The sequence below is a fragment of the Argentina silus genome (genome assembly GCF_951799395.1).
Source record: "Argentina silus genome assembly, chromosome: 22".
Classification (NCBI taxonomy): domain Eukaryota; kingdom Metazoa; phylum Chordata; class Actinopteri; order Argentiniformes; family Argentinidae; genus Argentina; species Argentina silus.
This window is the reverse complement of record NC_139676.1, coordinates 294,918-317,714: the sequence shown is the minus strand read 5'-3', so window position 1 is coordinate 317,714 and position 22,797 is coordinate 294,918. Positions and strand designations below refer to the sequence as shown.

General features: G+C 47.8%; 2 protein-coding genes across 4 annotated transcripts in view; one reads left to right on the top strand and one right to left on the bottom strand.

Moving 5' to 3' along the window:
* Positions 1-278: 278 nt before the first annotated feature.
* On the top strand, positions 279-10,948 carry LOC310821838 (ADP-ribosylation factor-binding protein GGA2-like). Its single transcript, XM_083694091.1, has 16 exons — positions 279-375; positions 1,215-1,299; positions 1,491-1,566; positions 3,716-3,814; positions 4,588-4,711; positions 5,699-5,799; positions 5,918-5,998; positions 6,290-6,424; positions 6,650-6,845; positions 7,201-7,407; positions 7,621-7,688; positions 7,788-7,930; positions 8,096-8,214; positions 8,394-8,563; positions 9,099-9,209; positions 9,502-10,948. Exons 1-16 carry the CDS (start codon positions 333-335, stop codon positions 9,610-9,612), a joined length of 1,869 nt encoding a protein of 622 aa, XP_083550217.1. The 5' UTR covers positions 279-332; the 3' UTR covers positions 9,613-10,948.
* A 183-nt stretch (positions 10,949-11,131) lies between these two features.
* The window catches only part of LOC310821836 (3',5'-cyclic-AMP phosphodiesterase 4C-like), an 11,873-nt gene continuing 207 nt past the window's right edge, over positions 11,132-22,797 (bottom strand). Inside the window, exons 2-17 of one of the 3 annotated variants that reach the window (XM_083694087.1) lie at positions 20,173-20,307; positions 19,411-19,538; positions 18,383-18,565; positions 18,032-18,071; positions 17,833-17,915; positions 17,216-17,378; positions 16,160-16,253; positions 15,216-15,373; positions 14,914-15,012; positions 14,587-14,751; positions 13,951-14,050; positions 13,636-13,790; positions 12,896-13,018; positions 12,614-12,796; positions 12,061-12,510; positions 11,132-11,817 (exon numbers count right to left, since the gene is read on the bottom strand). In XM_083694087.1, coding sequence (XP_083550213.1) covers positions 11,398-11,817; positions 12,061-12,510; positions 12,614-12,796; positions 12,896-13,018; positions 13,636-13,790; positions 13,951-14,050; positions 14,587-14,751; positions 14,914-15,012; positions 15,216-15,373; positions 16,160-16,253; positions 17,216-17,378; positions 17,833-17,915; positions 18,032-18,071; positions 18,383-18,565; positions 19,411-19,538; positions 20,173-20,307 — 2,679 coding nt within the window. In that variant the 3' untranslated portion in view covers positions 11,132-11,397. Of the gene's footprint in view, positions 12,511-12,613; positions 12,797-12,895; positions 13,019-13,635; positions 13,791-13,950; positions 14,051-14,586; positions 14,752-14,913; positions 15,013-15,215; positions 15,374-16,159; positions 16,254-17,215; positions 17,379-17,832; positions 17,916-18,031; positions 18,072-18,382; positions 18,566-19,410; positions 19,539-20,172; positions 20,308-22,797 lie in introns of all 3 variants that reach the window. The other 2 variants (XM_083694085.1, XM_083694086.1) reach the window with 2 other exon arrangements.

The following is a 22,797-nucleotide window of genomic DNA, read 5'->3' as shown; positions in this document are numbered from 1 at the left end:
AAAAAACCTTAACATGACACTGTGTTGAATTTACATCATTCGACCAGACGGAATATACGTGCTGTATTTTTTCTACTGGCAGCAAAAACACCCAAAAAACCATTTCTTTACAAGTTACAAAAAACTTGTAAAGACAAGTTTACATGCAAATAGCAGCAACTGCAGGAGGAGGAGGGGGAGTCGTAATTGGTTTGCATGTCTTCTGACTAAGCGAAACGAGAGTCACATGTCGCTGTGCTGTGCTGTGCTGTGCTGGGCTGGGCTGTGACTCGCCGAGGTGACACTTGTGTTAAACGGTGTGAAGTTTGGTAAGACGACCTCAAGAGACGGCCATGGCGACAGGCGACAGCGGCGACACTTTAGAATCGTGGCTGAGTAAGTACAATTGAGTCCAGAATCTGTTTACTTGTTTACTTTTTTGCATGTATTTTTTGGTTGTTGTTGCATGTTTTGCGGTCTTGTGTCAGACCGTTAAATTGCGTCTGCGTTACCTGAAGTTTGATATTGATTGCGTTGACGGCGTGTCTATAAAAGTACAATTATATCGAATGATATCAAATAATACACTGTGTTTTGCATTGCTATGGTCCTCTGCATACATGGGCAAAGGATTTATGAAACGTACTGTAAATAAATATGTACCGCGTCGTTTCAAATTGTGATCCAGGCTCCCCTAGGCTTGTGCAATAACCCGTGACCGACGTGAACAAGCGCGCAATGTAAAATCATAAGATATCACTGTATTAAAAGTCATTTTGTAATGAGATATACTTTAACGAGACATACGCGCAACTAAATATATTTGAGGGAACAGGAAGTGCCAGTTAGGCTGCGTCTGTCATGCGCTCCGGCAGAAGTTGTTGGGTGCTTTCTGGTGCGCTTTCAGTTTGTTCAGACTCGAGTCGACCACAAACACTCCCACCACTGTGTCAATCTTTTTCGACTGAATGAGCTCTGTATGGACGAGTCCTAATGTCTGCATGTCACGGAAGCTATAAAGGTGACATATCAAGTCATTATAAATTCTCTCAAACAACGGCATAACACTCTCTCTCTCTCTCTCTCTCTCTCTCTCTCTCTCTCTCTCTCTCTCTCTCTCTCTCTCTCTCTCTCTCTCTCTCTCTATAGCTAGCCCCTCACCTCAATGCTTGAGTTCAAATATCAAAGGCACGTTTTCCTTCCTGAAGTAATATATTTCTTCTCTCTCCATCTAGACAAGGCCACAGACCCGACTAACGCGGCAGACAGGTGGGACTGTATCCAAGGCTTCTATGAGCTGATTAACAAGGAGACAGAGGGGTAAGAAACAGACACAACACTACCACAGGGTTGCTGGTTCAAATCCAGCTCCAGTTGCACCACTCCAATTGCTCTACTTTACTACCTGATGTTCCATCTATCTATCTATCTATCTATCTATCTATCTATCTATCTATCTATCTATATTCATTTTAATTGATACATTTCTAATGTACTTCCTCCTGTCACAGTCCCCAGAATGCCACCCGTCTCCTGGCCCACAAGATCCAGTCTCCTCAGCCGAGGGAGGCTCTCCAAGCCCTCACGGTAGGACGCTCTCACCGTACGCATACAGAACACTGTGTGATAGAAATGACTGGGAAACCTAGGATTGGTTGAGTCAAATTCAAATGTGATGTTCATTTACACAACATACAGGATACAATGTCATGAAAACGCTTTCGGGTAAGCGACTCCTCAACAACGCAACAACCTAACAGTAGCAATAGCAGTTAGCAGTGCAACGTCATAGTAATAACAATAAACAACAATAATATAGAAACAATAATAATAGCAAAACAACGGCAATAGCGTGATGTGTCACAGATGGCAGCGACAACACTCACAATGAGGACGTGTGTGAGTGCATGTGCCTGTGAGATATCAGTATATGATAGAAATGACTGGAAAACCTATGGATTGGTTGCCTGGCATTGTGACTGCCTATGGCCCCTGGTCTGAGCATTGTGACTGCCTATGGCCCCTGGTCTGAGCATTGTGACTGCCTATGGCCCCTGGTCTGAGCATTGTGACTGCCTATGGCCCCTGGTCTGAGCATTGATTACTTTATCTTATGATGACTGATGGACAGATGATTCACTTACTTAGAGAAATATACTTGTTGTAAGTCGCTTTGGATAAAGGCGTCTGCTAAATGCCATAAATGTAAATGTAAATGCCTGGACCTAGATTGAGCCTTTTAGCCTGCCTACCAGGCTAAAAAAAACCAGCCCTATATGAGACAAATGCGTAGAAAAGCTTGATGTTGCTTACTTTGTCTTACTTTCATCAAATCGTAATACATGTATGTTAGGGGATGCAAGAGAAATGGGTTCTGGGATACGTATGAGAAACAGGCTTGTTTGGCCCGTGCGTGCGCCGTCACATGAGATCCGCACGAGGGCATTTCCATGGTTTCAAGCGTTACTAATTCGCCTCAAGCGTGGCTAACGTGTTGTAATTTGGACACGAGGCTAGCAGGACTGACGGTCGACAGCTCTTGCTAGTCGGGGACAATGTGAGGTTTAAAGAGCAGGTTTTAATGAGTGGAACATGTAGAGCAACACAGTTAGCCCCAGTTAACCTCTTCACTTGTAGCCGGACATGGTAACAGTTAAGCTTATATGGTCAAAATCAGGCCATTTACCGTACAGAAACAGACAAGTCATGATGCTAAAATACAGTTGGTTTCTTACCAGTTCAAACTACTTGTGGAACTTGTGGTGGCTTTTTTGAATAGTGACATTTTTGAATAATGTTCGTCGTGTAAGAGTTTGTGGAAATTCAGCCACCGCAAAAAATATATGAATACAGTACCAGTCAAAAGTCTGGACACACCTTCTCATTCAATGGTTTTTCTTTATTTTTATTATTTTCTACATTGTAGATTAATATTGAAGACATCAAAACTATGAAGGAACACATATGGAATTATGTAGTAAACAAAAAAGTGTTAAACAAACCAGAATATGGTTTATATTTTAGATTCTTCAAAGTAGCCACCTTCAGCTTTGATGACAGCTTTGCACACTCTTGGCAAGGTGTGTCCAAACTTTTGACTGGTTCTGTATGTCCCTCAATATTTAGCTTAATGTCGTTGCTATGTGCAAGAGTGACATTGTATTTCACTCGGTAACATGCTATACAACTATTGGTTGTCAATCTTTGTGTCACGTGTCATGTGATGTTCATGAATGGTTAACTAAGGCCAATGACAGTAAACCGTGCATCGAGAAGGAGTCGAAACAGATGACATCATAAAAGAGACCAGGAAGTTTGCGTGGGGCGGAGCCAACTGTTATAACTTTATAATGTATAACTGTTATAAATAGCTTCTTCCAGTTTAATTCACTGGGTAGAGGCTAAGTGGGATCCTTGGGACGACCCTATCCTTAACCCTAACTTTAACCGTAACCCCTAATCCTTAAATCTTTCAAATGGAACCCTTACCCTTACCTTAACTCCGATGGGTTGACGTCAGAGTCTGTCCGTCCCACGGATCCCAGTTAACATTTACAGACTTTCAAAAATGATTTGTCAATCAACTGTTTGGAATGTGGTCATTTCTGCACACACCCCCTGACCTCTAGGCTGCCTGTAACCACAGCTCTACTTCCTCCCTGAAGAATCCTGACCTCGCTCATGACATCATCGCCGTCTCATCCTTCCTGGTCTCATCCTTGTCTCTGCTCTTCAGGTTCTAGAAGCCTGCATGAACAACTGCGGCAAGCCGTTCCACTGCGAGGCGGCAAAATTCCGCTTCCTGAATGAGCTCATCAAAGTTCTATCGCCGAAGGTAACGGTATCCGTGACTCCCGTTGGTTTTAACAAGAGCCGTTTTTTTTGTTGTTGTTTTTTTTCAAAAAGGTAACAACAGGAAGGAATGAAATCGAATCAGACTTTATTTAATAGAGCACATTTCATAGACGGACGCAACACAATGCACTTTTACAGGAATATGAATAAAACCAATTTGAAGACAACGAGACGACAGCATATAAGAGGATCACCGTGAGAACAGTCATGGGAGGTTAAAACGGCCAAAGCAGAGAACAAGTGAGGCCTGTAGAGACGAATACACGGTGACTTACATCTCAAATGTAATGAAAGTATGTGGTGTTCAGTTGGTGGAGCACGGCGCTAACAACTCTTAGGTTCTGGGTTCGATTCCTGCTGGGACCATCTATACTGAAAAATGTATGCACTCACTGCAATGTAAGCGTCAGCTAAATGGCGTATATAAAAGGGATGAGCTGAAAGAAGTAAATGATTTAAAGAGTAAAAGCACCCAGTAAAAGCAGGGCTAAAAGGGCAAGTCCACCTCAGACTGGAGTGGTGCTGAAAGGCTGTTGAACAGACTGACTGATCCATTCATTCTGAACTCATCTAATCAACATAGGGTGATGATCCTTTATCTGTCTCTAAACACACACACACACACATTGATTGATGTATTGATATATTGAATGATTGATTGACGTATTGATATATTGAATGATTGATTGATGTATTGATATATTGATTGATGTATTGATATATTGATTGATTGATTGATGTATTGCTGTGTAGTTTCTGGGCCCGTGGAGCCCAGCTGAGGTGAAACAGAGAGTGACAGAGGTTCTCTACAGCTGGACTCTGTGGTTAAAGGACGAACCCAAGGTCCAGGAGGCCTACCGCATGCTCAAGAAGCAAGGTCTGTTACATTTCAGAACCGTTAGATTATCCTCAGAGTCCATTATCAACAGTTCAGAGGTTAAACCTCAGAATTGTTACACCTCAGAACTGTTAAACCTCAGAACCGTTAAACCTCAGAACTGTTAAACCTCAGAACTGTTAAACCTCAGAACCGTTAAACCTCAGAACTGTTAAACCTCAGAACTGTTAAACCTCAGAACCATTAAACCTCAGAACTGTTAAACCTTAGAACCGGTTTACCTCAGAACCGTGATTCATGACCTAAACATTCTGCTTCCTGTTAATGTAACATGGTAGGCATGTAGGGATGGACCCTGCTGCTGTTAATGTAACATGGTAGGCATGTAGGGATGGACCGTGCTGCTGTTAATGTAACATGGTAGGGATGGACCCTGCTGCTGTTAATGTAACATGGTAGGCATGTAGGGATGGACCGTGCTGCTGTTAATGTAACATGGTAGGGATGTAGGGATGGACCGTGCTGCTGTTAATGTAACATGGTAGGGATGGACCCTGCTGCTGTTAATGTAACATGGTAGGGATGTAGGGATGGAGCCTGCTGCTGTTAATGTAACATGGTAGGGATGGACCCTGCTGCTGTTAATGTAACATGGTAGGCATGTAGGGATGGAGCCTGCTGCTGTTAATGTAACATGGTAGGGATGGACCGTGCTGCTGTTAATGTAACATGGTAGGGATGTAGGGATGGACCGTGCTGCTGTTAATGTAACATGGTAGGGATGGACCGTGCTGCTGTTAATGTAACATGGTAGGGATGTAGGGATGGACCCTGCTGCTGTTAATGTAACATGGTAGGGATGGACCCTGCTGCTGTTAATGTAACATGGTAGGGATGGACCCTGCTGCTGTTAATGTAACATGGTAGGGATGTAGGGATGGAGCCTGCTGCTGGGGAAGAGAATGGCAGTGAAGGGACCTTTGAGAATGTCTCTGCATCTCTAATCTAATCTAATCTGTTCCCCAGGCATTGTGAAGAAGGACCCCAAATTCCCAGAGACCATTGTGATGCCCCCTCCCTCGCCGAGAACGGAGGGGTCAGTGTTTGACGAGGAGGACAAGTCCAAGGTGTGTGTGTGTGTGTGTGTGTGTGTGTGTGTGTGTGTGTGTGTGTGTGTGTGTGTGTGTGTCTGAGTGGCCTCTCATCATTAGATGTGTGTGTGTGTGTGTGTGTGTGTTTTTACAGCTATTAGCCAGGCTTCTGAAGAGTAACTGTCCTGAAGATCTCCAGAGGGCCAACAGACTAATCAAAAACACCATCATAGAGGTGAGAGGCGTGGAGGAGGAGGAGGTGTGTGTGTCTGTCTGTCTGTCTGTCTGTCTGTGTGTGTGTGTGTGTGTGTCTGTCTGTCTGTCTGTCTGTCTGTCTGTCTGTCTGTCTGTCTGTCTGTGTCTGTGTCTGTGTCTGTGTCTGTCTGTCTGTGTCTGTCTGTCTGTTGATCTGTCTGTCTGTCTGTCTGTCGGTGTGTGTGTGTGTGTGTGTATATATATATATGTGTGTGTGTGTGTGTGTATATATATATATGTGTGTGTAACACTGCTGTATTTCTACTTCCAGGAGCAGGAAAAGGCAGAGAAAGTGTTCCGGCGTGAGTCCACCCTAGAAGAGGTGAAGAACAGCACCAGGCAGCTGAGAGAGCTACTGGACCAACACAGGACTGGAACCCCCACACAACACACAGACCACATGAAGGTGTGCGTGTGCGTGTGCGTGTGCGTGCGCGTGCGTGTCAGGGGAGGCTGGTGGAGGTAGAAATCAGAGGACGGGCTCATTGTAATGCATGGAATGAGACAAGGTTACAGACATGGTTACTCATCACGCGTGCATTGAACACCGAACCGCCACCATTACCTGTACAGATACCCCTAACCATAACCATAACCCCTAAACTCCTTTTGTACCCTGTCCAACCTTAAGGCCCTCTACGAGCGCTGTGATAGGCTGAGACCAAACCTATTCCGTCTGGCGAGCGACCCCGGGACCGATGACGAAGTGCTGGCTCAGATCCTGCAGGCCAATGATGAGCTGACTCTGGCGGTGAACATTTACAAAGAGACGGTGGTGAAGAGGAGAACCAGCAGCACGGGAGGAGGAACGGACCCCAGAAACAACGGTACGCGCTGGGGGGCTTCACACACTGCAGGGCCCACCTGAACCGTACCGGGCCTGCTTAGATATGGTCCTTTATCACTCCCAGCACGGTTCTACAACTACGGTGGATGCTTAACCAGTTCTGCACTGTGTCGTACTGGGTTCTAGTGTTCTGGGTTGTAGTGTTCTGGGTTCTAATGTTCTTGGTTCTAGCGTTATAGGTTATAGTGTTCTACAGTAGGTTCTAGTGTTCTGGGTTCTAGTGTTCTAGTGTTCTACAGTAAGTTCTAGTGTTCTACAGTAGGTTCTAGTATTCTGGGTTCTAGTATTCTGTATTATAGCAGCCTGGGTTCTAGCATAGTTGTTTATTTCTGCAGTTCCAGGACCCACCAGCCCTAGAGAGATCAAGAGCTATCACCTCATCGACCTATCAGCACTGGACTCCCCTCGGACACACAGACGAACCGACACACCTCCTCCCCCCTGCCTCTCCCAGGATACCTCCCCCCTCTCCTCCCCTCCCTCCCACCCTAGTCTGGACAGCACCCTCCTCTCTCTAGTGGACCAGGAGCTCACAGCGTTAGGTGTGTACCACTTACGTTTCTCTGTCCTTCTGTGCTTATTTTTACCGTCTGTCTGTCCATCCATCCGTCTGTCTGTCTATCCGTCTGTCCGTCCGTCTGTCTGTCCGTCCGTCTTCTCTCCAAGCTAACTGACTGTATGACTAGTGTAGGTGTTTATGTAGTTATGTGTGCATGTTATCTTTTTTTACATGTGGCATCTTCTAATTCATCTAGGATTGGATAAGCCGATTCCCACACAAAGTCTGAAGGGTCCAAGGACATACTATGACGAACTAACCCAGGTACCAGTTCACTTGGATACCGAATCAAGCATCCACATTATGTCCTGTTTTGTTCCTCGACTTTTTTTTTTAAACTCCTTCCCCCCCCTCTTATTTCAGCTGAGTGGAGGAGACAGCATGAAGGGGACTGAGGCTGGGAGAGACCATTCTCCAACAGAAAGGGTGTGTGAAGGGAGAGACGTCTCACTGATAGTCCGGGGGTCTGGGGGAGGCAGCGGATCCTGGAATGGGACAGACTCCTGGTGAGGATGGATGGATGGATGGATGGATGGATGGATGGAGGGAGGGAGGGAGGGAGGGATGGATGGATATAAATACAGATATTTTTGATGTGCATGAATAAAAGAGATACCGCATCACGTTGATCCACGTAATTTGATGATTGATTATTTTCTTCTTCCTATCAGGGCATTCCTTCAGAATCAACCAATGGCACAGTCGGGATCGCCAGTGAAACTGGAGAACCTGCATCATCTGCCAGAGTCCCTGGCAGACATCTACGTACCTCTTGAGTCTATTAGACCTAGTAAGTCTTTCCTGTATTGTTCTTAAAGTTTGAAAACAACTTCTTAAAGCAGCTGTACACAAGAGAGGAGTAAGATAGTGGTGGTTTGTCATCTTTTCCTGACCTTTATCTGACCTTCGTTAGTCTCCTGTTCCGTGCTGGTACACCTAGGGTATTCATTTCCTGATTGTCTCTGATAGGTCGATTAGAGCCAATCACAGTGTACTACCAGGGTGGCGTCCACGTCTCCCTCCATTTCGCCAAAGACACCCCCGCAGGGCACCCCACCGTCGCCGTGGTTATTGTCTCCGCGGTGAACACCTCCGTTCTTCCTGTCCGAGACATCCTGTTTCAGGCGGCTGTTCCCAAGGTAACGCATAAGAACATCAAAATATGGGCAATGCGGGGAGCTTAGTGGCGTAGCACACTAATGCACATACCACACAACCTCCAGGTTCGATTCTGACCCTCGACATGTCTTGCATGTCATCCCTCCTCTCTCTCACCCATCCTTCCTGTCAACCTCTACTATCTCTGTCCCAATAAAGCAGAAATGTCCTAAAAACAATAATACATACACATACATATATATATATATATATATATATATATATATATATATATATATATATATATATATATACACAAACTTTCTGGCCGGTTTCCCAGATACATAATCTGTAAAGCTGTACTTATTTTACGTGAAAATTCCAAGCACGTGAAGGCAGCATTATCTTAGGTAATTTAGATAACGGTTCATATGTTCCCTTGAAACCGGCCCCCTGTGGCTTATCAATGGTATCTTTATTTCTTAATCATAATTATAATAATGTTTCTTAATTAATTATATTTAATTAATCAATTATACAGTAAATCAAATGACTGATTGATTGTTTATCCTCCAGACCATGAAGGTGAAGCTGCAGCCCTCGTCGGGGAAAGACCTCCCTCCTTACAACCCCCTCCTCCCCCCCTCAGCGACCTCGCAGATCCTGCTCCTGTCCAATCCGCAGAGAGTGAGTGTGCGGCCTGCGTCTCAACCAAACTATGCTACTCAGACAGATCACTAGAACCCAGAACACTAGAATATAGAACCCAGAACACTAGAACCCAGAACACTAGAACCCAGACACTAGAACCCACAACACTAGAATCCATTCAGTGTCATACATACATACATACAGGATAGTGTCACACATAAGATATTCCATTGTGGCATTATCACTCTTTGTGACAGTGTTCTTTCTCCATCCCCCCCCCCCTCCCTCCCTCTCTTTCTCTCCCCCCTCTCCCTCTCTCTGTCCATAGCGCACGGTACGTTTACGTTACAAGCTGACCCTGACCTACGGAGAGCAAAGACTCAGTGAGATGGGGACGGTGGAGGACTTCCCTGACTGGATGTCGTGGATGGGCCTCTGAGTTCCCTGAAGAACCTTCCGGACAGCCTAGAACCTCATCGTTAATTATTCTGGTACCTGATAGAAGCTTCTGGCACTGAATCTCGAACTTTCTGCTGTCGATGCCTTCCTGAGTGTCTGCCATGTTTTCATACGGTTCGTCACAGGTTCTGTGAGATAATATACGTTTGCTTTTGACATCACATCCTGTTCAAAGATTCTGAAGAGCTATGAGATCCCAAATGTGGTGTTTGGTTGTGGTATTTATTTTGTTATTTAACTAGGTCTTTTGGGAGCCTCCTTTTTGTACCAAAGCAGACCAGGTGACGTGCCTTAACCAATAGACATTGACCTATCTTGTCTCCTGACTACTTTGTGAGCGTTTCTGTTGGTCTGCTCCTGGCTGCTTGTGGAAGCCTCAGAGTCTGTAATGTGAAGTTTGATCATCAAAAGAAAACAACCCATGTTTGAACCATCTGAGTGGGTCTGTTCTGGGTCCTCATAACATGCATATCAACAGTCAACAAACTTCCTCTCCTTTAGACTCACGCCCAGACACTCTCCCATGTGACGTTCCTGATGACGCCAACACACACACTGTCACCTGGACGGGTTTCGTGGATCAATCATATTTATTGAGTGACATCTTTAGGTTAAAATACATGATTGATATGTACATATATGCAACAGGGCAATCAGATAAAGTGCCAAATACAGGTTTATAAAACAATGGCGGGGAGGTGGAAGACCCCCTCAACGAACGCCCCACCTTCCACCACCGACCCCCAACCCTGGTCCCACAATGCATTGCTTCGGAGGCAAGCAGCTGACTTGCGCCCAGTGAAAGGAATGATGGGTAAGACCTTAGAGTTCCAACATTTCTTTTTTGCATTTTTTTTTTTTTTCTATTCCGACAAAAATGGAATAAAAAATAGTTCAGTATTCCATGTCAGTTGAATGTTCAGTTGAATGTCAGTTGAATGTCTTGGGTTAGTAATCGTCGTCGTGTAGAAATATGTCTGCCGTTTAAATATGTACTTACATACACAAACACCAGTATATGTCTGTATGTACAGTATATGTTTGTGTGTATATAATTGACCATGAAATCGAGAGCACAGGGGATTTTTTTTGCATGCGCCTTGGTGAGCGTGTGTGTTTCAGTGTTAATAGTCCAGAGTGCTATAAAAACTGAATAAAACGGGGTTCCCCTTGTACCCAGTAGTCCCTTATGGCAGTGGTGAATGTACAGATGCTAGGTGAAAGCTGTAGTCCTTTATTTGTCCCATGGCAGATCTCTATTACGTATCATCTGGTTATTTAGTACTGTTGGAGTCTCCCCCCGTCAGGGGAGGCTGGTGGAGGTAGAAATCGGAGGACGGGCTCATTGTAATGCATGGAACAGAATGAGGAACGGTGTCAAACGCGCGTCCTCCGATTTCTACCTCCACCAGCCTCCGCTGCTCCCGGTATAGAGCGCTCTACAGTCGTACCAGGAGGTCTGGACCTGTATGGCCCAGGGGGTAGTGCACTCGCCCTGTACCTACTGGTACTGGTAGTAGTACTGGTACTAGTACGTTGTTCTGGTACTGTAGAGAGCTTGGTTCTGAAGAGGAGGTGGAGGCGTACTGTATGTAATCTTGCACTCTTTTTCTGCCTCCATTTTCCTCTTCCGACTCTGTAACCAAGTCCCTTATTCCAAATGTCCACTTGGTCTGATATTGCTTCTCTGTTTCCTTTCTTTCCCTCCTTCCTTTCTAACTGTTGCCATTCCTTTTATCTCCTCTCTGTTCATCCCCATTTCCGACTAACTCTCCTCTTCTTCGTTCTCCTCTTCACCCTCCCTCTCTTCCTCCTTCTCTTCCTCCTCATCTTTCCCTTCTTCCTCTCCTTTTTCCTCATCCTCCTCTATCTGCTCCTCCCTCTCTTCGTCTAATGCCTCTTTTTCCTCCTCCCCCTCTCCTTCCTCCTTTTCATCCCCCTCTTCCTCCTGCTTGCCTCCCTCCTCTGTCTTTTCCTCTGGCATCTCCTCCTTCTCTTCTTCCCCTTCCCTCTGTTCATCCTCCCTTTCTACCGTTTCCTCCTCCTTTTCTGCCTCTTCTTCCACCTCCTCCCCATCTCCCTCTCCTTCTCTACCTCCCTCCTCCTCCATCTCTTTACCCTCCTCCGTCCCAACACAGTTCCATTTCCCATTTTGTTTCTCCTCATCTGGGTTCTCCTGCCTTTCCTCCTCCTTTTCAATATGGTTCTCCTCTCCACCGTCAGGTCCCACATGATTCCCCTCATCTGGGTTCTCCTGCCCTGTATCCTCCTCCTCCTCAACATGGTTCTCCTCATCTGGGTTCTCCGGCCCTGTATCCTCCTCCTCCTCCTCAACATGGTTCTCCTCATCTGGGTTCTCCTGCCCTGTATCCTCCTCCTCTTCCACATGGTTTTCCTCATCTGGGTTCTCCTGCCCTGTGTCCTCCACCTCCTCCTCCTCAACATGGTTCTCCTCATCTGGGTTCTCCTGCCCTGTGTCCTCCACCTCAACATGGTTCTCCTGCCCTGTATCCTCCTCCTCCACCTCCTCCTCAACATGGTTCTCCTGCCCTGTATCATCCTCCTCCACCTCCTCCTCAACATGGTTCTCCTCTCCTAAGTGATTGTCCTGGCCACGGTCCGTATTGGCGTTTCCGACCAAGCTCCCCTGTAGGCGTATGTGGTTGAGGTTGGGCTCCAGCTCGTCCAGGGTGAGTTCGAACTGGAAGCGGTCGTGCAGGAGGTGCCTGTCCGGGGGAGGCGAGGGGCTCTGGGGCATGGTGCTCTGGTACCAGTCCCGGTTCTCCTCCAGGGTGTCCAGCAGCTCCTGGGCGTCCGGGTGCACCAGGTCCCCCCACGTCTCCCAGAGCGGGTGGACGATGTAGTCGATGAAACCCACCTGGAGAGAGGGGGAGAGAAAAAGGGAGGGTTTGTCTTAATGTTACAAAACCAAACGGTGAAGTGTGTGTGTGCAAGTGAGAGTGTGTGTGTGTGAGTGTTACCTGGCTCTTCTCCACTGAGGCGTTGTGTTTGTCACACATGGCGCTGATCTCCATGCCCTTCTCCCTCTCCTTGTCCCCCTGTCGGAAGAACTCCTCCATGATCCTCTCTGTCCACTGTCTGTAGACCCCCAGAGGCTTGGTGGGGTTGCTGAGGTCTGCACAGTGTACCATGTTCCTCAGGACCTACGCACACACACACACACACGTTAAGGTTACTGTAATCTTCGGTACAGACACGCACTCTAAAACTCACACATGCACGCACTAATCAGGTGATGTTACCTGTATGCGTTCTGTGTAGTGGTCCAACAGAAGAACACCTGAGCTGGTCACCTTCTTGGTCTCGACCATGGTCTTCAGATCAGCCATTAGAGTCATGTGTTTAGACATGTCTGTGGCCAGTACCTGGAGAGGATGGGGGAGAGTGTTGTTGAGAGGGAGGGAGAGAGGGATGGAGAGAAGGAGAGGGAGAGATGGGAAGGAGTGACATTGAAAAAGTTAGGTTGCATGAACAGACAGAATAAAGTCACAGCTCAGGAACCTGTCCAACCGTGTGTGTGTCCATGGTTTGTTCAATGTTGTGTCTGTGCATGCAAGTCGTTTTTTTTCTGAAACTTTGTTCCCCCTGCTGCTGTTGAAACAGGTCTCTCTTGAACAAGACTAACCTGTATAAATAAAGGTTATAAAATGTTTTAAATAAAATAAAAAAACATCCCATGTGCAAACCATCCCTCCCAGCCCAGTCTCACAAACATGTTAACTCATTTAGTGCCAAGGGGGAATGAAGTCGCCCAAATTGTCAACATTCTAGAGTGTCAATGCATAAATGATGATGCTTCATTTTGTAGCCAATCAGAGTGTTGTTGCTAGGTAAACACCACATAAAACACTTGGAACACTCTCGGTGGTGAGTGTTCCGGAATTCTTTGGCAGTTGGTGGGTTAAACATCGGCTGTGCCCGCCCACTTCAGGGAGGGACACCGCTGATTGGAGGAGAAGGCTGTGACGGACAGGGCTCTCACCATGTCGATGACCAGCTTGCGCAGGCTCTGGCGCTGCCTCTTGGTGAGGTTCTGGAAGATGTCACAGTTGTCCAGGTGGAGCAGCTTGAAGCCCACCGCCAGGTGGTGGTTCTCCAGGACCGACTCGTCGTTGTACATCAGAGCCAGTTCCGAGTCTTGGAGGAGAGGAGAGGAGAGGGGAGGGGAGGAGATTGGGGGGGAGGAATCATACCAATAAAGCTAATTGAATTGAATTGAGAGATAAAAAATCACAGAGGGAGATGGGTTAGGGTTATAGGGCTATAGGGTTAGGGCTATGACTGTCTCAGTACTCACTGGTGTTGATGAGGAACTGGTTGGAGACGCCGGGGTGGTCCACATCATGGATGGCTGCAGCAAACAGAGCAGCCAGAATCTCCAGATCTGTGAACACAGCCTGAGAGGAGGGGGGGGGGGAGGGGGGGGAGGGAGAAGGGGGGGGGACAGGGAGGGTGAGGTGTTGGTGGTAAAGAGAGAGAGAGAGAGAGAGTCACATTTGTGGTTGTGTTGCAACCATATTATGGTTACATTGTTGTACCTTGTTGGGGGAGAGAGAGACAGAGAGAGAGAGAGGTATAAGAAATGTCCACATCATGCACCACTGGTGTCCCCCAGGGCTCTGTCCTAGGACCCTTATGGTTCTCTCTGTCTACCAAATCTCTTGGCTCTGTCATTTCCTCTAACAACTGACAAGACGGAGCTGCTCTTCCTTCCTGGGAAAGCCTGTCCTCTCCAAGACTTCTCCATCACGTTGGAGAACTCCACTGTCCCCCCCCCCTCCCAGACAGGAAAAAACAACTGTCCTGTGCAGGTAACATCACAGCAATGGCCCATGCTTTCAAATTCTTCTTCTACAACATTCGAAGGATACGCCCATTCCTCACGAGAGAATGGGCGTATCGGGGTTTGGTCGTCTGGAGGTCGCTAACTCACGTTGAGCGCGGGCGTGGAGAGGAGGACGTGGGTGGACTGCGTGACGTCGGCGGCGTGCAGACTGTTGTGGTAGGCCACGTTGCCGTGGTAATGGTCCTCCAGGGTCATCACGTAGGTCATGAAGGTGTCGACGGGGATCCTGAACGTTTTCAGCAGCTCTCGCTCCTGTGTGGAGTAGAGACATGTTACACACAAACGCACGCACACAAACGCACGCACGCACACACACTCACACTTATACATGTACGGACACGCGCACACTTGTATGGATGCACGCACGCACGCACTTACACTCACACACGTATGGATGCATACACACACACGTACCTGGAAGATTGTGTACATGATGCAGCTGAGGGGCCTGTTGTTGGAGAACTCTGCCACTCTGAAGATGTTCAAGGTCCACTTATCCAGGTCCTCTAACTCCTACACACACACACACACACACACACACACACACACACACACACACACACACACACACAAACATGAACGCCTTGAGTGAGTGACACAGAAGTAGTCACTATGGCCTTGTGTAATGTCAATGTTTTTTGGGCAAGTTGGCTACAGTATACATGTGTCTCTATGTTGTGCGTGCGTGAGTGTGTGAGTGTGTGTGTGTGTGTCACCTTAGCCAGTGCGTCCTCCTGCTGTGTGCTGACACCGAAGCGGGGCAGGGAGGCGCTGGAGAGGCTGGAGCTGTGGCAGAGCTTCCTCACACCGCTGATGTGGCTCATCGGCTTGTCTTCTAGGGGCGGAGACGGGATCTCCTCCTCGTTCTGCTTGTCTTTGAACACACACATACATAAACACTATATTACACACACACACATACACACTATATTACACACATACATAAACACTATATTACACACACACACATACACACTATATTACACACATACATAAACACTATATTACACATAAACACTATATTATAAACATTATATCATAAACACTATCATAAACACTATATTATAAACATTATATCATAAACACTATCATAAACACTATATTATAAACATTATATCATAAACACTATATTATAAACACTATATCATAAACACTATATTATAAACATTATATCATAAACACTATATTATAAACACTATATTATAAACACTATATTATAAACATTATATCATAAACACTATATTATAAACATTATATCATAAACACTATATCATAAACACTATATTATACACACTATATTATACACACATACTCTAATCCATCCATCCATCCATCCATATTATCCACACAGACACACCAGAGTGGAACATCAGGTAAGTCAGGTAGGTATGCAGGTATGCAGTGGAACATCAGGTAAGTCAGGTAGGTATGCAGGTATGCAGTGGAACATCAGGTAAGTCAGGTAGGTATGCAGGTAATACCCATGACTGTCTACCCAGGTAGACCATCAGTCAGTGAGAGGAACCGTATGGACAGGAGTTTGATATTCCATGTATTACAATGAGCCCGTCCTCCGATTTCTACCTCCACCAGCCTCCCCTGGTATGGACACAGGTATGGACTGTGGTAGACACAGGTGGACGTAGGTCATGTTACTCACCCAGGAAGGTACTGGAGATGTATTCAGACACCTGGTTGCCAGAGCGACTCATCTCCGATAGGTGAGACAGCTCCCGATTCAGCATCCTCTTAAACTGTGATGGGGGAGGGGGAGAGAGGGAGAGACGAGGGGGGGGGGGGGGGGGGTGTTGGGGGTAAAGAGAAAGAGAGAGACACATCTGTGGTTGTGTTGCAGCCATATTATGGTTACATTGTTGTACCCTGTTGGGAGCCATTTCATGCACAGAGCAGTGTGTCTGAGTGTGTTGTGGTTATGTTATGGTCATATGGTGGTTACATTGTGGTTATCTTGTTGGGGGGGGGGGGGGGGGGGCAATGTCGTTGATGGATAAGTGTGTCAGAGTGTGTTGCAGTTACATTATGGTTATATTAAGGTTGGTTTATGGTTGTATGGTGGTTACATTATGGTTATATTAAGGTTGGTTTATGGTTGTATGGTGGTTACATTATGGTTATATTAAGGTTGGTTTATGGTTGTATGGTGGTTACATTATGGTTATATTAAGGTTGGTTTATGGTTGTATGGTGGTTACATTATGGTTATATTAAGGTTGGTTTATAGTTGTATGGTGGTTACATTATGGTTATATTAAGGTTGGTTTATGGTTGTATGGTGGTTACATTATGGTTATATTAAGGTTGGTTTATGGTTGTATGGTGGTTACATTATGGTTATATTAAGGTTGGTTTATGGTTGTATGGTGGTTACCTTGTTGGAGGCCATGTCAACGACAGAGCTGCTCCAGACATCAGTCTAACCCCTCCAGAATGTGGTAGTTACATTATGGTTATATTATGGTTGATTAGTGGTTGTATGGTAACCCCTCCAGAATGTGGTAGTTACATTATGGTTATATTATGGTTGATTGATGGTTGTATGGTAACCCCTCCAGAATGTGGTAGTTACATTATGGTTATATTATGGTTGATTGATGGTTGTATGGTAACCCCTCCAGAATGTGGTAGTTACATTATGGTTATATTATGGTTGATTGATGGTTGTTTGATGGTTGTATGATGGTTGTATGATGGTTACCTTGTTGGAGGCCATGTCACCCACAGAGCGGTGAGTCTGTATGGTCTCCAGCTGGTCCAGACACCAGTCCAGCTCCTCCAGAGTGTCCAGGGCCAGCTGCTCGTACTGGGTCTCAGACAGGGACGCTCTGGGGTTGGGGGACACACCGCCCAGTGGCGACCTCCTGTGGACACATGGATATTACACCAATCAATGACACAAGCAAATAATGTAATGTAATTTGCCAATCAATCAATCAATCAATCGTCAATCAATCACACACCCCAGGGAGAACAGAGCTCTGGACATTCAATAAGATGAATCAGTGTAATTATCCCTGGAATTACCTGCAATCAATTGACATTAGCTAACGACAGTTAGTTTTTCCTTGTTTAAAAATAAAGAATGCCTTCTGTCAAATCCCTCGTTTAAAACATTTAAATCGACACCCCCTCAGTGTAAATACCCCCACATATAACATTCCAAGAACATCAAGTTCTGCAACACGGAAAATATACATACAATCTTCTTGGCGAGCTTTTAGCTAGGAAACTACTATTTCTGGGAGCTGTCACAGAAATGCAGTTTCCTAACCCTAACCCTTAGGGGTCAGGGGTCAGATGATCTGGTTGACTGACTTGGGCACTGACTTGACGGTTGGCATGGAGACGTTGGCGAGGACGGTGAAGTTGCTCCGCACCGACCGCAGGCTGGCCAGCACCTGTGTGACATCACCGCGTGGGCGGGGTCAGGGGGAGAGGGGGGCGGGGTTAGATTTAATGGAATACATTCTACATGACTATGCAGTGATAACATATATGGATATCAAAGACAAACCTGAGCAAAGGGGGTGACAATGAAGTCTTCTCCTGCATGTCTAAGAGAGAGAGAGGGAGAGAGAGGGAGAGAGAGGGAGAGGGATAGAGAGGGAGAGAGAGGGAGAGAGAGGGAGAGAGAGAGAGAAAGAGAGAGGGAGAGAGAGAGGCTGTAAGCATATATTCTATAGGTTCTTATCACACTTGAATACTTTATTTAGACCCACAAACACGCACGCACGCACACGCACACACACACACACACACACACAGACAGGTAAACACACACGCACACAAGCACACACACACACAGACAAGTAAACACACACACACACACAAGCACACACAGACAGGTAAACACACACACACTCACCCCTCGCTGGCGATGGAGGACTTGCGGGAGGCGGTTTTGGGGGACATGTCGTAGTCGGAGTCGGAGCGGTAGAGGAAGGACTCCCGTCGCTGGTTCTGGGGGAAGGAGTGGAGGGTCAGGCCCGGGCTCTGGAAGCCTAGCGGGGTGTGGCCCGGGGAGACACCATTCTCCACCTCAAAACTACTGGAGGAGGGAGAGGGAGGGAGGGGGAGAGGGAGGGAGGGAGGGAGGGAGGGGGAGAGGGAGGGAGGGGGAGAGGGAGGGAGGGAGGGAGGGAGGGGGAGAGGGAGGGGAGAGGGAGGGAGGGAGGGAGGGAGGGGGAGAGGGAGGGAGGGAGGGAGGGGGAGAGGGAGGGAGGGAGGGAGGGAGGGGTGAGGGAGGGAGGGAGGGAGGGGGAGAGGGAGGGAGGGAGGGAGGGAGGGGTGAGGGAGGGAGGGAGGGAGGGGGAGAGGGAGGGAGGGAGGGAGGGGTGAGGGAGGGAGGGAGGGGGAGAGGGAGGGAGGGAGAGAAAGAGAGAGAGAGTGACAGACAGAAAAAAAGAAAGCGAGGGAAGACAAAGATACAAAGTGACTCGTGGTTGAGAGGATTAGGGTTAGACCTCACCTGGAGCACTGCTGTGTGTGTAGCTATGTGTGCTCATGTGTGCTCACCTGTGCATATGCTTGTGGATGTGTGTATTTACCTGTGTGTGTGTGTGTGTGTGTGTGTGTATGTTTACCTGTCTGCGTGTGTGTGTGTGTGCGTGTGCGTGTGCGTATGTTTACCTGTCTGCGTGTGTGTGCGTGTGCGTGTGCGTATGTTTACCTGTCTGCGTGTGTGTGTGTGTGTGCGTATGTTTACCTGTCTGTGTGTGTGTGTGTGTGTATGTGTGTGTGTGTGTGTGTGTTTACCTGTCTGTGTCTGTGTGTGTGTGTGTGTGTGTTTACCTGTCTGTGTCTGTGTGTGTGTGTGTGTGTGTGTGTGTTTACCTGTCTGTGTCTGTGTCTGTGTGTGTGTGTGTGTGTGTGTGTGTGTGTGTGTGTGTGTACCTGTCAGAGTCGGCGTGTGTGATGGCGATGCGGGGTGGGATGCGGAGGGGGAGGGTGGTGGGGCGCGCCACGTTGCTCAGGACCTCAGGGGAGCGGGTGCGGTCTCGGGGGCGGAGCCAGCAAGGCACCTGCAGATCCACACACAGAATCAGTGTGTGTGTGTGTGTGTGTGTGTGTGTGTGTGTGTGTGTGTGTGTGTGTGTGTGTGTGTGTGAATGTGTGAGTGTGTGTGTGTGTGAGTGTGTGTGTGTGTGAGTGTGTGTGTGTGTGTGTGTGTGTGTATGAGAGCAGGACAGACATTCCCGTTACAATTCCAGAAACAACCTGTCTTATTGGGTGTGTTCCTGACCGTCTGGAGAGTAACCTGGGGTCAGTTTCATAAAAGCTTCGTAGCTTAAGTAATACTTCATTTCTCCCCACAGCCACAAAGTCAGGAGAGAGTAGTGTGATATTGTGGTCTTATCACCTATGACTTGACAGGAGAGTGGTGCTCGGTTTGGTTAACTTTAGCATGGTAAGCTTTCGGGGTAACTGACCAATTGTCACCAACTGCCAAAAAGTTCTGGAACACTCACGACCTACAGTAGAGTGCCAGGTGTTTTATGTGGTGTTTACCTAGCAACACATTTTTTGATACATACATACATACATACATACATACATACATACACACACACACACACACACACAGACAGAGACAGACACACACACACACACACACACACACACACACACACACACACACAGAGTGCAGGCTCTCACCTGCAGACTGGAGGAGAGCCTCCTGCTCCTCCCCTTCCGTAGCTCCGCCCCCAGTGTGGCTCCCGACGTATAGGAGCGGCTGTAGCGAGTTGGCTCCACCCTCTCTCCGCCTCCTGACGAATCAATGTCATTGCCCTGGGACAGAGAGAAGAGGAGAGAGAGAGGGAGGGAAGAGAGAAGGGGTAGGACGGTTAAGAGAGAGAGAGAGAAAGAGAGAGAAAGTTTCACAGTTATTTATTGCCTTGTATATATTTGAAATGTGAAGTATTTTTCCCAGCTTGCAGTACCATGTTTGACCACATTAAGACTTCAATTTACTCAATGGCAGGAAGTACATAGAGAGCAATTACAAACTCAATAGAGACAATGATGCTGTGGTATCGTCTGACCATTGATCGTGTGTGTGTGTGTGTGTGTGTGTGTGTGTGTGTGTGTGTGTGTGTGTGTGTGTGTGTGTGTGTATGCCCTGTGTCTGCCTGCCTTCATGTGTGTGTGTGTGTGTGTGTGTGTGTGTGTGTGTGTGTGTGTGTGTGTGTGTGTGTGTGTGTGTGTGTTGGGGATAAGCCCTCTACAGACTGCGCTCTGAGCGGCTGAACTGCACTGCAGCACCGTAGCAACAAAACACTCGGGGAATGGCAGCAGTTGCTAGGCAACAGTGCTGCGTTGCCTCCATGCTGCGTTTGAAGTAGTGCAGACCCAGATGTGGAGAGCTGCTATTACACACACACACACACACACACACACACACACACACACACACACACACACACACACACACACACACACACACACACACACACACACACACACGCGCACACGCACTGCTTATGGCACTTAGTGAGGACCAGCACTTACGGGGACTCTCTCTAAATCTGACCCATCTCCAGGACCACACTCCAAACCCTAACTGTGATCCCCAACCCCCCCCTCACACACATCCCTGCCCCACGCTTTCACCTCCCCCCTTTAACTCCTGACACACGTAGTCACTCAAGTATTCTTTACCAAGCCCCTTACAAACTCTCAAAGTGGCCACACACACACACATGCACACACTAGGTATTTTCTACCTAGCCCCTTACAAATTCACAAAGTGGCCGCAAGCACACACACACAAGCACACCCCACACACACACCCCCACACACCCGAGCATTCAAACCAGCGACTGGTCTTATCCAGGATAATATAAAGCTCTCTGACGAGGGAGAGAGGAGCAGCAGACTGTAGCCTGGAGGAGCACACACACACACACACACACACACACACACACACACACACACACACACGCTAGGTTGAGGTCAGCGCATGTGAAGGCAACTGCAATTGTGAGCGAAGGTGTGAGGGAACCACCTGGGACTGGCGATGGCTGCACTCTCCACCCCAGGGTCAGCTAGCTCAGACACTAGACCCCAGGGTCAGCTAGCTCAGATACTAGACCCCAGGGTCAGCTAGCTCAGACACTAGCCTGGAGACCCCAGGGTCAGCTAGCTCAGACACTGGCCTGGAGACCCCAGGGTCAGCTAGCTCAGACACTGGCCTGGAGACCCCAGGGTCAGCTAGCTCAGACACTGGCCTGGAGACCCCAGGGTCAGCTAGCTCAGACACTAGACCCCAGGGTCAGCTAGCTCAGACACTAGACCCCAGGGTCAGCTAGCTCAGACACTAGACCCCAGGGTCAGCTAGCTCAGACACTAGACCCCAGGGTCAGCTAGCTCAGACACTAGCCTGGAGACCCCAGGGTCAGCTAGCTCAGACACTAGACCCCAGGGTCAGCTAGCTCAGACACTAGACCCCAGGGTCAGCTAGCTCAGACACTAGCCTGGAGACCCCAGGGTCAGCTAGCTCAGACACTGGCCTGGAGACCCCAGGGTCAGCTAGCTCAGACACTGGCCTGGAGACCCCAGGGTCAGCTCAGACACTAACCTGGAGACCCCAGGGTCAGCTAGCTCAGACACTGGCCTGGAGGCCCCAGGGTCAGCTAGCTCAGACACTGGCCTGGAGACCCCAGGGTCAGCTAGCTCAGACACTAGACCCCAGGGTCAGCTAGCTCAGACACTAGACCCCAGGGTCAGCTAGCTCAGACACTGGCCTGGAGACCCCAGGGTCAGCTAGCTCAGACACTGGCCTGGAGACCCTCAGCTCAGCCACAATAGGCTCAAGTGGCTGCCTCTTCTAGCTTCCTCTCCTAGCTTCCTCTCCTAGCTTCCTGCCTCCTAATAGTTTTGTCTTGTCCCCTTCACCTGCACTGGTCACCTATCCAGTTATTTTACATCAGCGCAGGGTGAAGGGACAAGTAGTAGACGACACTGTGTGTGTGTGTGTGTGTGTCTGTGCATGTGTGTCTGTGTATATGTGTGTATATGTGCGTGTGTGTGCGTGTATGTGCATGTCTGAGTGTGTGTGCATGTCTGTGTGTGTATGTGTCTGTCTGTGCATGTGTGTGTGTGTGTGTGTGTAAGTCTGTCTGTGTATATGTCTGTGTGTGTGTCTGTGTCTGTGTATGTGTCTGTCTGTGTGTGTGTGTAAGTCTGTCTGTGTGTGTGTCTGTGTGTGTGTGTCTGTGTATGTGTCTGTCTGTGTGTGTGTGTAAGTCTGTCTGTCTGTGTGTGTGTTTGTGTGTGTGT

Coding starts and splice junctions, on each gene's coding strand:
- LOC310821838 (XM_083694091.1), top strand. CDS start 333: ATGGCGACAGGCGACAGCGGCGACACTTTAGAATCGTGGCTGA. Junction 3,815..4,587: donor TCAAAGTTCTATCGCCGAAG/GTAACGGTATCC, acceptor ATTGCTGTGTAG/TTTCTGGGCCCGTGGAGCCC. Junction 5,800..5,917: donor ACGAGGAGGACAAGTCCAAG/GTGTGTGTGTGT, acceptor GTGTTTTTACAG/CTATTAGCCAGGCTTCTGAA.